The sequence below is a fragment of the Chrysochloris asiatica genome, unplaced genomic scaffold (assembly GCF_000296735.1).
Source record: "Chrysochloris asiatica unplaced genomic scaffold, ChrAsi1.0 scaffold00038, whole genome shotgun sequence".
In the NCBI taxonomy this organism is placed as follows: Eukaryota; Metazoa; Chordata; class Mammalia; order Afrosoricida; family Chrysochloridae; genus Chrysochloris; species Chrysochloris asiatica.
The window spans coordinates 10,077,574-10,091,264 of record NW_006408556.1 but is presented as its reverse complement, the minus strand read 5'-3'; the positions used below and the strand labels follow the sequence as shown (position 1 = coordinate 10,091,264).

At 47.2% G+C, this 13,691-nt stretch overlaps 1 protein-coding gene across 2 annotated transcripts in view; it reads right to left on the bottom strand.

Annotated features, from left to right (window-relative positions):
- The window catches only part of DAAM2 (dishevelled associated activator of morphogenesis 2), a 56,210-nt gene that overhangs the window by 9,436 nt on the left and 33,083 nt on the right, over positions 1-13,691 (bottom strand). For both annotated transcript variants that reach the window (XM_006860431.1, XM_006860432.1), the window contains exons 14-18: positions 10,662-10,769; positions 6,971-7,077; positions 5,704-5,788; positions 2,162-2,268; positions 1,935-2,023 (exon numbers count right to left, since the gene is read on the bottom strand). In XM_006860431.1, the coding sequence (XP_006860493.1) occupies positions 1,935-2,023; positions 2,162-2,268; positions 5,704-5,788; positions 6,971-7,077; positions 10,662-10,769 (496 nt within the window). The remainder of the gene's footprint in view (positions 1-1,934; positions 2,024-2,161; positions 2,269-5,703; positions 5,789-6,970; positions 7,078-10,661; positions 10,770-13,691) is intronic.

Here is a 13,691-nt window from a genome sequence, read left to right as displayed (position 1 = left end):
GCACAGTCAGCTGACTCCATGAAATGCAACTTGCCCCCTACTCACCACTGGAAGGGAGAGACTTCTGGACCATTGTTACGGTTTTCCCTTGTACTTTCCTATGCTCTGCTGAACTTGAGATTAAAGGAAGACTCTTTCTTAAGCATCCACTGGTAATGCACAGATAACTTCAGGAGAGTTTAGGAGTGGGCTCCTGGGAGCAGGGTACCAGTTACTATTAAACCTTCCTGGTGGCTCAGCTACCCTACTAGTTCCATAGCTCGCATTTGCTGGACTGACAAGACACACAAATAGTTGAGCAACTATGTTTGGGGTTGACCGCCTTGTCTGGGGCACACTCTTCAAAGGCAGTTTGAGGCTGGAGAAAAGAAAGTTGTGATGGCGATAAGGATCCGCCCATCACCAGGGCAGGACCCGAGAGATGCAGTGCTGGTTAATTAAGAGCCATGGCAACGCAGAGCGTGTCAGAGAACTGTGCTCCACATGGTTTTCAATGGCAGACTCTGCCATTGAAAAGTTGATTTCCATGCCTTTCTTCTAAGGTGCCTCTGAGTGAGCTTAAACCTCCAACTTTCTAGTTAGCAGCTTGATGTGATAACTATTTACACCCCCCAGAGACTCCTGGGGATACAGAGTGATTACTAATATCTTTCCTCCCCCCACCCCACACCCCCCCAAGCAGCTAGGATCACAGCCTGCGGGTCTCTTGGTGAATCTCTCTTACTCTCTTTGTTTGTGTGTGTGGTTTTTGAGAGGTAGTAGGGTACAGATTAAGGAGCTCTGGTAGCGTAGTGGTTACGAATTGGGCTGTGAGCCACAAGGTCAGCAGTTCAAAACTACCAACTGTTCCGTGGGAGAAAAATGAAGCATTCTGCTCCCATAAAGATTTACAGCCTCGGAAACCCTGTGCAGGGTCGCTATGAGTCGGAACCGACTCCACAGCACTTAACAACAACAACAACAGGGTACAGATTAAGGAAAATGCATGGTTCTAGTCCTTTCATGGGGTACTAGTGTCACACCATAGGATAAGCACTAGACTTCAAGTTCGGCAGTTCAAACTCAGCCACTCCTTGGAAACCCTATACAGGGTGGCTCACTATGAGTTGGAACCAAATCCACTGCACTTAACAAGTCTTTTCATGGAGTCCTGGTGTGGCGCTGTAGGATAAAGCACTGGACCCCAAGGTCGGTGGTTCAAACTCACCAGCCACTCCTCAGAAACCCTATACAGGGTTGTTGTGAGTCAGCACCAACTCAATAGCACTTAGCAACAAGTCCTTTCATGTCCTTGTTTTTCCCCATCCTCTTCCCAGGAAGGACCATTCTCTGAATTGGGCATCTTTGGGAATGTAAACTGGTCCTGGTGTCCAGCAGAGGGGGCCCATGCTCTGCTCTGCCCCAGCCTTCCACCCTCAGCATCTGGGACACAGGCCCTCTTGATCTACTGTGCTGACCCCATCCTCACCACTAATGAGCCTCTCCTGGTTTTCCCCTTAGGGATCCTGACTGTCAAACTTTCCCCACAACCCCCTGCCCCTTCCTCCTTGCCCTCCCTACAGACACCTCCAAGGAGACACTATCTGGGAAGCAGTACAGGACAGGAGAGAAGGGATGGCTTTTTCGGAACATCTGTGATCCTATTCTGATTCCATGGTCCACCAGTATTACGACCTTGGCAACTAGCACACCCCCATTTCAGAGATGAGAGAACTGAGGCACACAGCAGTTAGAACAGCACACATCCAACAGCGAGGACCAAATAGCCCATTCACAGTAGATTGTTTCACACAGTGCTAGACACATAGTTCTCATTAAATTATGAGTTTCTCATCTGGAAAAGATCTGTGTTGGAGGAGTTTCTTCACCTCTCCCCCATATCAGATGCTTCCAGGGAGCATTTGGCCAGGCCTCCTCCATGACATCAGCCGTACCTTCAACTTTGGGCTTGGCCTCAGCCAGGCGCTCCTGGAACTTCTTCTTGAAGAACAGAGCCTGCAGACGCTGCTGGTAGTGGTCGATTCTGGGGATGAGATGAGACCCATCAGCTCCAGCTATTGGAGGCTGCCTCCTACTAAGCCTGCCTGACTCCCTCCACTTCCTCTTGGGCAGAGTTCTGCCTGCCCCAAGCCCAGCCCCTCTGTCCACGTCTGCTGCCCACCTGCTCATTTCATAAAGGAAGCGGTCAGCACGAGCCATCCGCTCAATCTCATGCTTGTGCTCTTCCAGAAGGTCAATGTCGCTCTTCTCTGGGATGAACTTGAGGAGCTGCAAAGGGCAGGTAAAAGTCAGACAGGACACTGCAAGAAGTTGAGATGGGGGCACGGCCCATGAGAAGCCCAAACCCGGACCCTACTCAAGACAGGGAGATGTCTCTCTGAAAGACAGTTCCTGTGGAATGGTTTACATCATCTGACTGAGGAGAAGGCAAGGATGCTGGCACAGACTTCTCCTTTTTGTCCCCACTTGTTTAATCGAGATATGATTTAGCACAGTAGACTGGTCTTAAGTTTTCAGCTTAATTTTTATTTTTATTTTCAAATCAACTTTAAAAGAGACATCATAAATAAAATAAAATGCACCCATTCTAACTGTGCAATCCAATGATTTTTTTTTTGGACACTACAGCCCACCCATTGAACCCTAATCCAGATTAACATGCAGAAAAGTTTCCTCCATCAGAAAACCCTCTTTAGCCACTTCAATATGACAACCTGTTTTCCCCAAGGTAGCCTCTCAACTGAACTCTATAACCTGAGATTATTAAGATTTGCCACATAGTGGTTATGAGTCAGCCGGCTAATCTCAAGGCCAGCAGTTCGAAACTACCAGCTGTTCCTCTGGAGAAAGATGAGGCTTTCTGCTTCCATAAAGATTTACAGTCTTGGAAACTCTATGCAGGGTTGCTATGAGTCAGAACTGACTCTACAGCACACCAACACCACCACTTCCCAGTCTTGAACTTGCTGCTACCAAACACTGGTGTGGCATTGTAGGATAAGCACAGGCTCGCTAATCACAAGGTCAGCAGTTCAAACCCACCATCCATTCTACACAGGGTCGTTATAAATTGTCACTGAGACTTGACTCCACAAAACATAGCAATAACAACAATCTTGAACTTCATATACAAGGATCATGCTATGTGTTCTGTTTTGTGTCTGGTTTCTTCCACTCAGTATAATGTCTGAGATTCAGCCATACTATGAGGATTGACAATTTGTCCTTTAATTTTATTTTTTTAATGAAAGTATATACTATATGTTCATCTTCCTACTGATGGACGGTTGGATTGTTCATAGTTTGAGAGTTTTATACATAAAGTTACTATAACTATTTTTTTGTATGTTTCCTAGTGGACATTTGTGTTTGTTTCTTTTAAGTATACACCAAGGAGTGAGACTGTAAGGCCATAAAATCAGTATATGTTTAGCCTTGTATTCCTTGCAGAATGGTTTTTCCCAAAGTGATTGTAACAAAAGAGAATTCCAGTTGCTTCACATCTTTGCTGATACTTGGCATTGTCAGTCCTTCTTCACTTGAGCCCTTCTGGTGTGGGGGCAGTCTCATTGTGGTTTTATTGAATTTCTCTGATGACTAACAGCATTGAGCACCTTTTCATTTGCTTTTTGGTCATCGGGAAATCCTCTTTATGCTCATTTTACAAATTGGATTGATTGCCATTTTCTCATTGATTTGCGGACTGCTTTATTCTGGATATAAGACCTCTGTGAGATATTTGTTTCTATATCTTCCTGGTGTTTAAGTATTCATCCATATTATGAGTATTGATAATTTGTCCTTTAATTTTTCTTTTTACTGAAAGCATATACCATCACCTATATGTTCATCTTCCTACTGATAGACAGTTGGATTGTTCATAGTTTGAGAGTTTTATAAATAAAGTTACTATAACTATTTTATAGTTAAATGTAACTATCTAACTCATAGCAACATTGTACAGGGTTTCCAAGGAGCGGATGGTGGGTTTGAACTGCCAATCTTTTGGCTAGTGGTCCAGTGCTTACCCTACAGTGCCACGCCAGTCTATATATCTAGATATTTAGGAAAGGGATAGTTCCCAACTTATAATAGAGTTCTATTCTGAAGACTCCATCATAAGCTATTTCTTAAATAAGTCAATACCTCATTTTTGTTATTTTTCATTTTTATTGCCTTTTATTATCAGTACCATTATAAATCCAAGGTACATACAATGGTTGGTAATAATAAACGACAGAGATGTACCTCAAAACAATATTATTAGCATTATTGTATTACTATGCTAAAGATATTTGAGTGTATCTGGAAGTATTTGTTTAATGTTTTTTATGCATAGATTGTTGTTGTGAAGTGCCTTCGAGTCGGTTCTGACTCATAGTGACCCCTTATAGGGTTCCTGATGAGTGGCTGGTGAGTTTGAGCCACCGACCTTGCGATTCAAACTGAACTTGCAGTCTAGTGCTTATCCTACAGCACCACACTGTATACTAAGACAAGGATTTGACTTAATTGACATTAGCTATGAACTGTACATAACTGTTCCACCTTACATATGACTTTGACTTAAAGATAGACTTAGGACTGTTCCTAAAACATAGGACTTGTTCAAAAATCTGGGGACTGCCTGTGCATATTATTAATGTTGTTGTTGTTGTTAGGTGCCATTGAGTCGGTACAATTCATAGCTACCCTATGTACAACAGAACTAAACACTGCCCAGTCTTGGGTCAACCTCACAATTATTGCCATGCTTGAGTCTATTAATGCTACCACTTTGCCAATCCATCTTGTTGGGGGTCTTCCTCTTTTTCTCTGACCCTCCACCCTACCAAACATGATATCCTTCTCTAGTGACTGATCCCTCCTGACAATATGCCGGAGACGAGGTTTGGCCATCTTGGCCTCCAAGGAGCACTCTGGCTTCACTTCTTCCAACACAAATCTGTCGGTTCTTTTGTCAGCCCATGGCACTTTCAGTAGTCTCCTCCAACACCATAACTCAATAGCATCAATTATTAATAATAAGGTTTTTTTTGTTTTGTTTTTTTTTAGGAACATATTCGTAATTGTGGTTCCTCCTAATTAGAATACGTCATAAATCAGGGACTACCTGTATTGAGAATTCTTCTTCCAGGGATTGACTTGTCTTCTCACCCTAAATACAGTGTCTTTTGAGGAACAGAAGTTCTTAATTTGAATGAAATCCAATTGATGGTATTTTTGTTTGGTGTCTTCTAGGTTTCTCTTGAAGAACACAACAAATCAGGGTAGGAGGAATTTGGGAAAGATATAAGTATAGATTATCCTAATCTTGCCTTTGACTCACGATGGAATGTTGTTATTAAGTGCTGTTGAGTTGGTTCTGACTCATAGCGACCTTGTATAGGGTTTCCAAGGAGCAGCTGGTAGGCTTAAACCTCTGACATTTTAGTTAGCAGTCCAGTGCTTATCCTATAGCACCATACCAGGACTCCTCAGGCTGGATAGTACCTTATAACTCCTTCCAGGGGTCTCCAGGGTCCCTGAAAAACATGCAGCTGTCCTTCTTCCAGAAAGGTTGGCCTGTGGCAGTTTCTATAGCCTTCTCTTCCAGACTGATTTCTCCTTGACCTAAGAATCTCAGTCTCTCTGTGTGCTGTTGTGAAGGGTTATAGCTGCTACCTAGGGTCCACTCCCTTCACTCACCACCAGGGTTCTCACCTGCTCCAGCATGTCCTTCGCAAGGTCCTCCTGCTCATCCATCTTCAAGACGGCCTGCCGGATCTCTTCATTGGAAAGCTTCAGCCTAGGATAAAACCCCACCCACTGAGCAGCCTGGCTTTGCTCCTCTGCTAACATCCTTCTGCATAAGTTGCAGCCCAGCCCCCCTCCCGAGTGTTGACACAGGACTACACTGAGCAGTACTCCTGCCTTGCCTCCTCTGTGAAGTCTTCTCAGACTACACTCATGTGATTCACTCGCTAGTGAGCCATTTTGGTCTCTAAACAGAGACTTGAGTCGCTCAAGTCTCTTGCTTGGTCTCCATCAGAGCTGGCAGGGAGCATTTAGGACTAAAAGAGATGTCTCCAATGTGAACTGAAAGACAAAGCAAAAGGTTTCTGATCCTTCACCTCATGCCTAAAATGTCTACAGCATCCTCCATGGGAGGATGGGAATATCAGCAGGGAACAAAGGGGCAACTTCCTGCCTCCTTCATTCTTGGAAGATAGAAGATCCCTAAGTCTTCTGACACAGATCCAGCTCCCACACAGCTGTTCCAATCAGTCTTGCTGTCTGGGGGAGTGAGAAACACCCCTCCCAGCACACCCCCACCACTCCACAGCACTTCCCTACAGACGCACACCCACTGGGACCCTCAATGATGCAGAACTCTTCCCCATCACCAACTGAAAGACACTGAGCCTGGGGGCCTTCTGGAAGGGAGTGGAGGACCGGTATTCCAGGGCTGGCTGGAGACAGGACCAAGAATAGTATGGGAGGCAGTACCCTCTGACCCAGGCTCAGGGGGGAGGCTCCACACAGAAGCTGTGCTGTTAGAGCGGATACTACCCTGCTTGTTCTGCAGGCTGCTGGAAATGCTTGGGGGCTGAGATCATGCTGTTCTGGGGTCTACGCTGAGCAGGGCTCTCCACAGGCTTAGAGCAACTCAGCTGCCAGACGCTGACCAGGCTGGCCTCCAGATTGGGCAGTGTCCTGTCTACAGAGCTCTATGCTACTGCTGCCAGTGGGATTTTAGGAGGGTTAAGGTCCTGGGCCAGTGTGCCGCCACCCATTCCCAGGGCACAGCTGAGAGGAGAGCTCAGAGACTGCCATCACCCCACTCTGATGCCTCTTCCCCAGGCATTCAGTTCCACCATCTTTTGTATTCAAAAGTCTCATCTCAGGATTCCACTCCCAAGAGGGCCCATTCCCCACCCATCAGCAACCCATCACAGGGCAGGGACCAAGAGACCCATCAGCAACATACTTGGAGAGGAGGATGATGCAATTCTGAGCCCTCCGGCCATCAATGACCGACAACTCTTTGACTTTACGGGAAGCCAAGTAGATGTCCTCAGTGGAGCCCAATTCTTTCTGTAAATAACAGCAAGTAGCAAGGTTGAGGTGTGTGCTTCTCCCCATCTTCCTCTTGCCTACACCCCAGAAACCAACACCCTAGTAACCTGGAGTTGTTCTGGGTGAAGAAGACAGACAGGAGGGTGGTTAAGAACCCACTCTATCAGGAGGTATTTGTGACTTCATCATGGGCTACCTTGGGCTAGAAGGACCACTGAGGAGCTCCTGTTTTAGAGATTGTCCTTTCTGGGAATCTAGAAGAGGGTCAGGCTAATCGTGGTGGCTTTGGACAATGCGATTCTGCATCCCCATAAGACCACAGTTTCTGGACTCCTGAGGGGAAGTTCAGAGGTGGGAGACATGAGGCAGAATTCTATGCAGAATGCTCTCCTCTGGGATCCCAGCAGGCAGATACCTAAGAAATCAGAGCTGTTCACCCTTCTCATGTGGCCCTGATGAGGTAGACTTTTGTTGGATCTTACTCTGGGAGGTCACTCCAAGCACTTCTCCAGGTCGTATCTCCAGGGGTCAGCATTCACATCATTTATCTTTGTGAACTTTGCCTTGGAATTGTGCAGAGTCCAGCCTGTGCAAACTTACAGGATGGCTCTGCCTTGGGCCTGGTGGGTAAGACAATAGACCTACCAGTTTTCTCCTCACTCCATAGACATTCATCTCCATTGCTGGCAGAGGCCTCTTATATTACCTTCTTCTTTCTCTCTTGGGACCCTCCTCTAGGTGAGGATGGGTAATGAAGTAAGAGGTAGAAAGGGCAAGGTCTCTCTTTAGGACCCTGTACAAGCAGCACCTCAGGATTGTGGTTAAAAGTGTGTCCAGAGTCCCCAGAATGACTCACTTCATGAGAAGGATTAGTTATCAGCTCCTAGGTAGGTAGCAGCCACAGCCAACAGAGAATTAAACATGCACAACATTAGCTATAAGGTTCAGGGACCCAGGACCAGAAGGACAGGTATGGGATCCCCTAGCATCCCCTCCATCCACCTCACCCCCACGAGACCCCATGGCTGGAGAGAGTCAGAAGTGGCCCTGAACAAGCATGGCTTCTAGCAAGCATGCACTCACAGAGAAGCCAAACAAAGCAGACAACACACAGCTCCTCTGACCCACATTGGTTCACTGGGGTGACCAGGCCTCTGAGCTCTCCACCCAGACCTGGCTGCCAGCTTTTCCCTCTCCTTTCCTGGGAATCGGACTAGAGGGCAGAGGTATCTCCCCCACCCAGGGCTGAGGTCATCTTTCCAAAGAGGGAGGGAGACCCAGATGGACTTGAGCTGGAGGCACAGAAAAGCTGTGTTCTCTGAGGCAGAGGAAAGCCAGTGTCTCTGACCTTTACTCCTTGACCCATGCCCTCTGTCTGAAAGGGGGCAGGAAAGGCCTGGGAGCCAGTGGCTCAGAGTCCACACCTGTGTTCTCCCTCTCTGACCCTGATGAGGTGTGACTACCGACCCAGGATCTACAGAGGGACTGGAGGGAAGATCAAGACTCCCAGGACCCTCTATTCCTCATTGCCCACACATACCACCTAGGGCCCCAAGATGGAGAGAGGAAGCGGTACAGTCCCTGGGGTCTGTCCAGCTCTGCTGCTGTGAGTTCAGCCCGTGGCTGTGTGGCCTGTTGAGTGATGTGCTCTGCTGGAAATATGGAGTGGATCTGGAGAGCTGAGTGGGGTGGGACATGCCCTATACACATTTGCACACACTCCCTCCTTCACCCAGCACCCATTCAGGGCACCAGCTCAGGGAGCACTGACTCATAGTTTCCCTGAGCCCTCAGACGAGCTCTTTCCTGCCCCAGCTAGGTGATAGCTGTCACCAGTGGTCATGCCGGCTGAATGTACATGTGAGGTTAAAAGTGTGTCTGGGGTCAGGGTGGAGAGTCAAATGCCTCGAGACCCCAAACCTAAATGAAATGAACAGTTAACTGCTTTCTCTAGAACATGAAGACAGGACTAGTGTCCAACTTCTCACAAAGGCCCTAGAAGAAACTGGATCTGTCCTCAGTCCTGTCTGCTGTCAGAAAGGTCCCTCCACAGGTCTTGGCCCAAAACAGTAGGAGCCATGCCACCATGTCCATGAGCTGCTCTGGGTCCAAGAGGGCAGACTCCATTTATTGACACCTAAGGAGCTCTGGTAGCATAGTGGTTACGAATTAGGCTGCTAACCTCAAGGTCAGCAGTTTGAAACAACCAGCCATTCCGTGGGAGAAAGATGAGGCTTTCTGCTCCCGTAAAGATTGGAAACCATGCACAGGGTTGCTATGAGTCGGAACTGACTCCAAGGTACTTAACAACAACAACAACAACAAGGAATTCCTGGTGTTGGGCTGTAGGATAAGCAGTGGACTGCTAATCACAAGGTTGGTGGTTCAAACCCACTAACTGCTCCTTGGAAGCCCTATACAGGGTCGCTATGAGTCAGAACGGACTCAACAGCACTTAACAACAAGCAATAGCAAGGAAGTCCTCAAGGCTGAAAGCACGGTCTGAGCAGAGAAAAGTAAGAAGAAAATAGGAGAAGTAGCGAACAATCAGCCCCTTCAAGGCAGGCCAGAGAGAAAGCAACTATCCCAAGGCACCTACTTTGGTAATTTGCAAATTGAACTTGGGAAGAAGATCCCCAGGTATCCTAGTGACAATGCAGATTCCTGGGCCCCAGGTCTCCCGAATTACACTCAGTTCAGCATGAGGCCTGAGAATCAATATATGGGGCATTTTCATGGGTACCCAACATAGTTTGAGAGCCCTGCCTTGGGAATGCCCTTTGTTCTGCCTCCAACCCCATTCCTCTCCTTGCTGGATGGAAGACCAGACATGTTGGTCAGTCATCTGCACATACTGCTGGGAGAGCAAAGCCCGGGGTCTATCCACAGCTTCCTTGGGGCCCAGGCCAGACGTGACTTAGAGCACAGCATGTTCCTGGGAACATTAGCCTCCTCTACCCATCTGACTCAAAGGAGCTCTGGTAGCGTAGTGGTTACGAATCGGGCTGTGAACCGCAAGGTCAGTAGTTTGAAACTACCAGCTGTTCCGCGGGAGAAAGATGAGGCTTTCTGCTCCTGTAAAGATTTACAGCCTCGGAAACCCTATGCAGGGTTGCTATGGGTTGGAATCGATTCGATGGCACTTAACAACAACAACAACAACCCATCTGACTCAGGAGGGTGTTGGGAGACAAAAGTATGGTGGAGAAAGTGCGTGCAAAGTTGGAATGCCTTCAAGGTAGAGTCCCTACATCCTAGGGTCCAAGAATGGGCAGGGGTCAACAGTGGAGTGGTCAGGCTCTGCTACTCCTTTTCTAGTGCTCCAGATCCAAAAGAGATGTAGATGAAATGCTATTTCATCCTTGGTGGGTAATTATAAACTAATACAATAAGATGTTTCCACCATGGGACTGCACACTCCTAATTCATATCTACAACCTCAGCAAGTAACATGGGAGGGAGGGAGAAAGGGAGAAAGGGAGGGAAAAGGAAAAGCGTCAGAAAGAGAGCTTAGGTTTGGATTTAAGGAATGTGTGTGGAAGTCAAGGCAAGAAAAGGAGTTTAACACATGGCTCAAGAGACCAGAGGGGAAGAGGTCTTACCTGATGCCTCTGGTAGGCTGAAAACATTTTTTCAAAATCCTCTAGGTCCAGAATCCGAAATACCTGCATGTCATCAATCTCGTTCCATACGGTACCAGGGACACGTTCCTAAAATTCAAGTTACAGAGAAGACTCCGTGGCCCACTCAACTCCTTCATTATGGGGCCAACCAATGTCTCCCTAGCCCCACCTGTCCACCCAGCGGCACATACTATAAGGCAAGGCAATTAGACATTCATAGGGGGCCAATTCTTCTCTCAAGCCTTCACCCTCTGTGAGGAAGTCCTGTGAAAATCTCTCCTCCAGGATGAAGGCCAAGGACAACCCCTTTCACCCTTTTGTGTGGGGCTACATGTAAGCATGCTTCAGAAATTAATGAACTTGTTAGAGTGACGGGTGGGTAAGCATGAAAGGGGGTTTCCTGTTGGAGAACAAACAAGCAATGGTTTCAGAACACAGGGCTCAGATCTCTCCCCAAAGGCTCAGATCTGTTGAGAGTTGGCTGGATTCATTGGCTGGCATCACTGGAAGGAATATTTGGACGCTCAGAATGTATTTCCTTGATTTGAGATCATTTCTCTCCCAAGGGTCTTCCATTCCCTCTCCCAGTTTCCCAGAACGTGAACAAATGCCAAAGTTCAAGACATTCTGAAGTGATGCTGCTTGCACCAGCAAGAGCCTGACACAATCACCCATTGGTCAGACCCAGGGAAACTTTTCCCCTCCTTTATGTCTTAGATGGGCCCAGAGTTTGATATCCCACCGGTCTATTAGCTTAGTCTCTCAGTTCTCTGCGTAGGACCCCTGGGCTGAATCTCCACCCCAAGGATATGGGAAGGAGCCACTCGCTGAGCCAGGAAACACTCCCTTAGTTTTTAAAAAAGAACGCTGGTGGCACAGTGGTTAAGTGCTGTTAACCGAAAGATCGGCAGTTTGATCCGACTAAGGAAGTCTGCTTCCTTTGAGATTACAGTCTTGGAAACTGCACTCTGGGGCAGTCCTACTCTGTCAAGTGGAATTGTTTTGACAGTAACGCGGTTGGTGTTTTGGAGACTGGGCATTGGGGAGTGCCAGGAGGTGACATCCTTAGAGCACGGGAACAGAGCCCCTCCTAGTATGCTCCACGTTTCTCCCAGGAATCCTCAAGGACCCCAGAGCTTTGCTGTCCTTTAAAATATAATTGTTCACCTTTTTCTGCCTGGGGGCGGGGCGGGAGGTAGCCAGAAAACCTTCTTAATGCCTCCTCCTCCCTTCTATACCTCCCCATCAGCAAGGCTCAGAGAGAGAAACATACCTTTCACTCACTTTTATTTTCTTAAACTTTGGAAAGGGGTGGCTAAGCCAGAGTAGGGGGTGGGGACATTCCTGTGGCCTTTCTGAGGCCAGGGACCCTCTTGTGGAATGCTGGGCTGGGAAGCTAAGAGCAGCAAGGGATACAGGCAACTGGCCAAACCTAACACAGACGCATTCTTTTCATGGCAGAAATAGCTTGTGTTTGTGTGCGCGTGTGAGTGTGTATGAGTGAGTGTGTCTGTAAACACTCAGGAGCATGCATGGGGTAGTGGAGGGAACTGAAACAGAGAGAAGATGAGAAGGGGGAGAGAAACTGGGAGGGCATGACTGAAGCACTATAGGATGTGGACTGCTTTGTCCACAGTCTGCTCTGTAGGGCAACTTGCAACTCATTCCCAGCTAAATCCAGAATCAGGTGGCTATGGGGGAAGTGGGAAGGTCATTGAGGTAAAGCCCCCCGAGGCCAGGATGAGAAGAAAGGGGCTACACATTCAGCACTAGGAAGAATGTCCCAGGAGACTTTCTATCCGGACTATTGCTCATTTTCTTCCAAACACACTCCACTACCACCTCACCCAGACTCTTCAACTTTGCCAGAGGGATTCGAGGTCTTTGTGGATGTGTAACTGAGCCCTGTAGCCAGAGAGAAGTGCATCTATTCCGATTAGTCTCCACATCCTTGATTTCACCAGGTCTTCCTGAAGTGCCCACCTTTTATAATATGCTTGGATTTAAGTTTTGCAACACTCTATTCTGCCCAAGACCCATCACCTGGATTCAGCCAACATTCCTGGACCTTCTGTTCCTCCAGAGGCCTCCTTTCTATGCCAGGGAAATCATTCTCAAAAGTTCACGTCATTATGTTTCCCTCACAGAGCACTATTTCCTTTGGGGGTCCAGGCCCATCACTGTGTGGAACTTGGCGAATGGAGTAACAATCTTCTTGTCCCACTTCACATAAATAGACACTGAGACTCAGGAGGTTAACCAAGTAGGATAATATATTTAGGCCACGCTATGCACTTGGCCATAAGGTTGGTTTGAACCTCAAGTCAGTGGTTCAAACTCACCAGCCACAATTCAGAAACCCTATACAGGGTCACTATGAGGTGGAATTGACTCAATGACACTTAACAACAACAACCGCATGATAGTACAGGTGTCCTACTGTGGCACTAGAGGATAAAGCACTGGATCAGTTTGAATAACAAGGTGGCTGTTCAAACCCACCAGCCACTCCTTGGAAATCCTATACAGGGTCACTTTGAGTCGGAACCAACTCCACGGCACTTAACAACAACAGTGGTAGTACAACTACTAATAAAGAATTCAATATTTTAAAAAAACTTTACATGTCAGTCACTGTTCCAAATATTTTATGTGTATTAAGACAATGAACACTCCTGACAATCCTAAGAGATGGAAATTATCATTACCCTCATTTTACAGTTCAGGAACTTTAAGCCCAAACAATTAAATCACTGCCCTAGGTCATACATTAAAAGCTTAACCAGCGTCCAGTTGTCACGGAGATGCTTCCAATTCATGGCAACCCCACATATGTCAGAGTAGAGCTGTGCTCCGTGGGGCTTTCAATGGCTGATTTTTCAGAAGTAAATCATCAGGGCTTTCTTCTAAGGTGCCTCTGGGTGGACTCAAACCCCCAACCTTCCAGTTAGCAGCCAAGCACATTAGCCATTTGTATCACCCAGGGACTCCATTAAAACTTTAAAGATG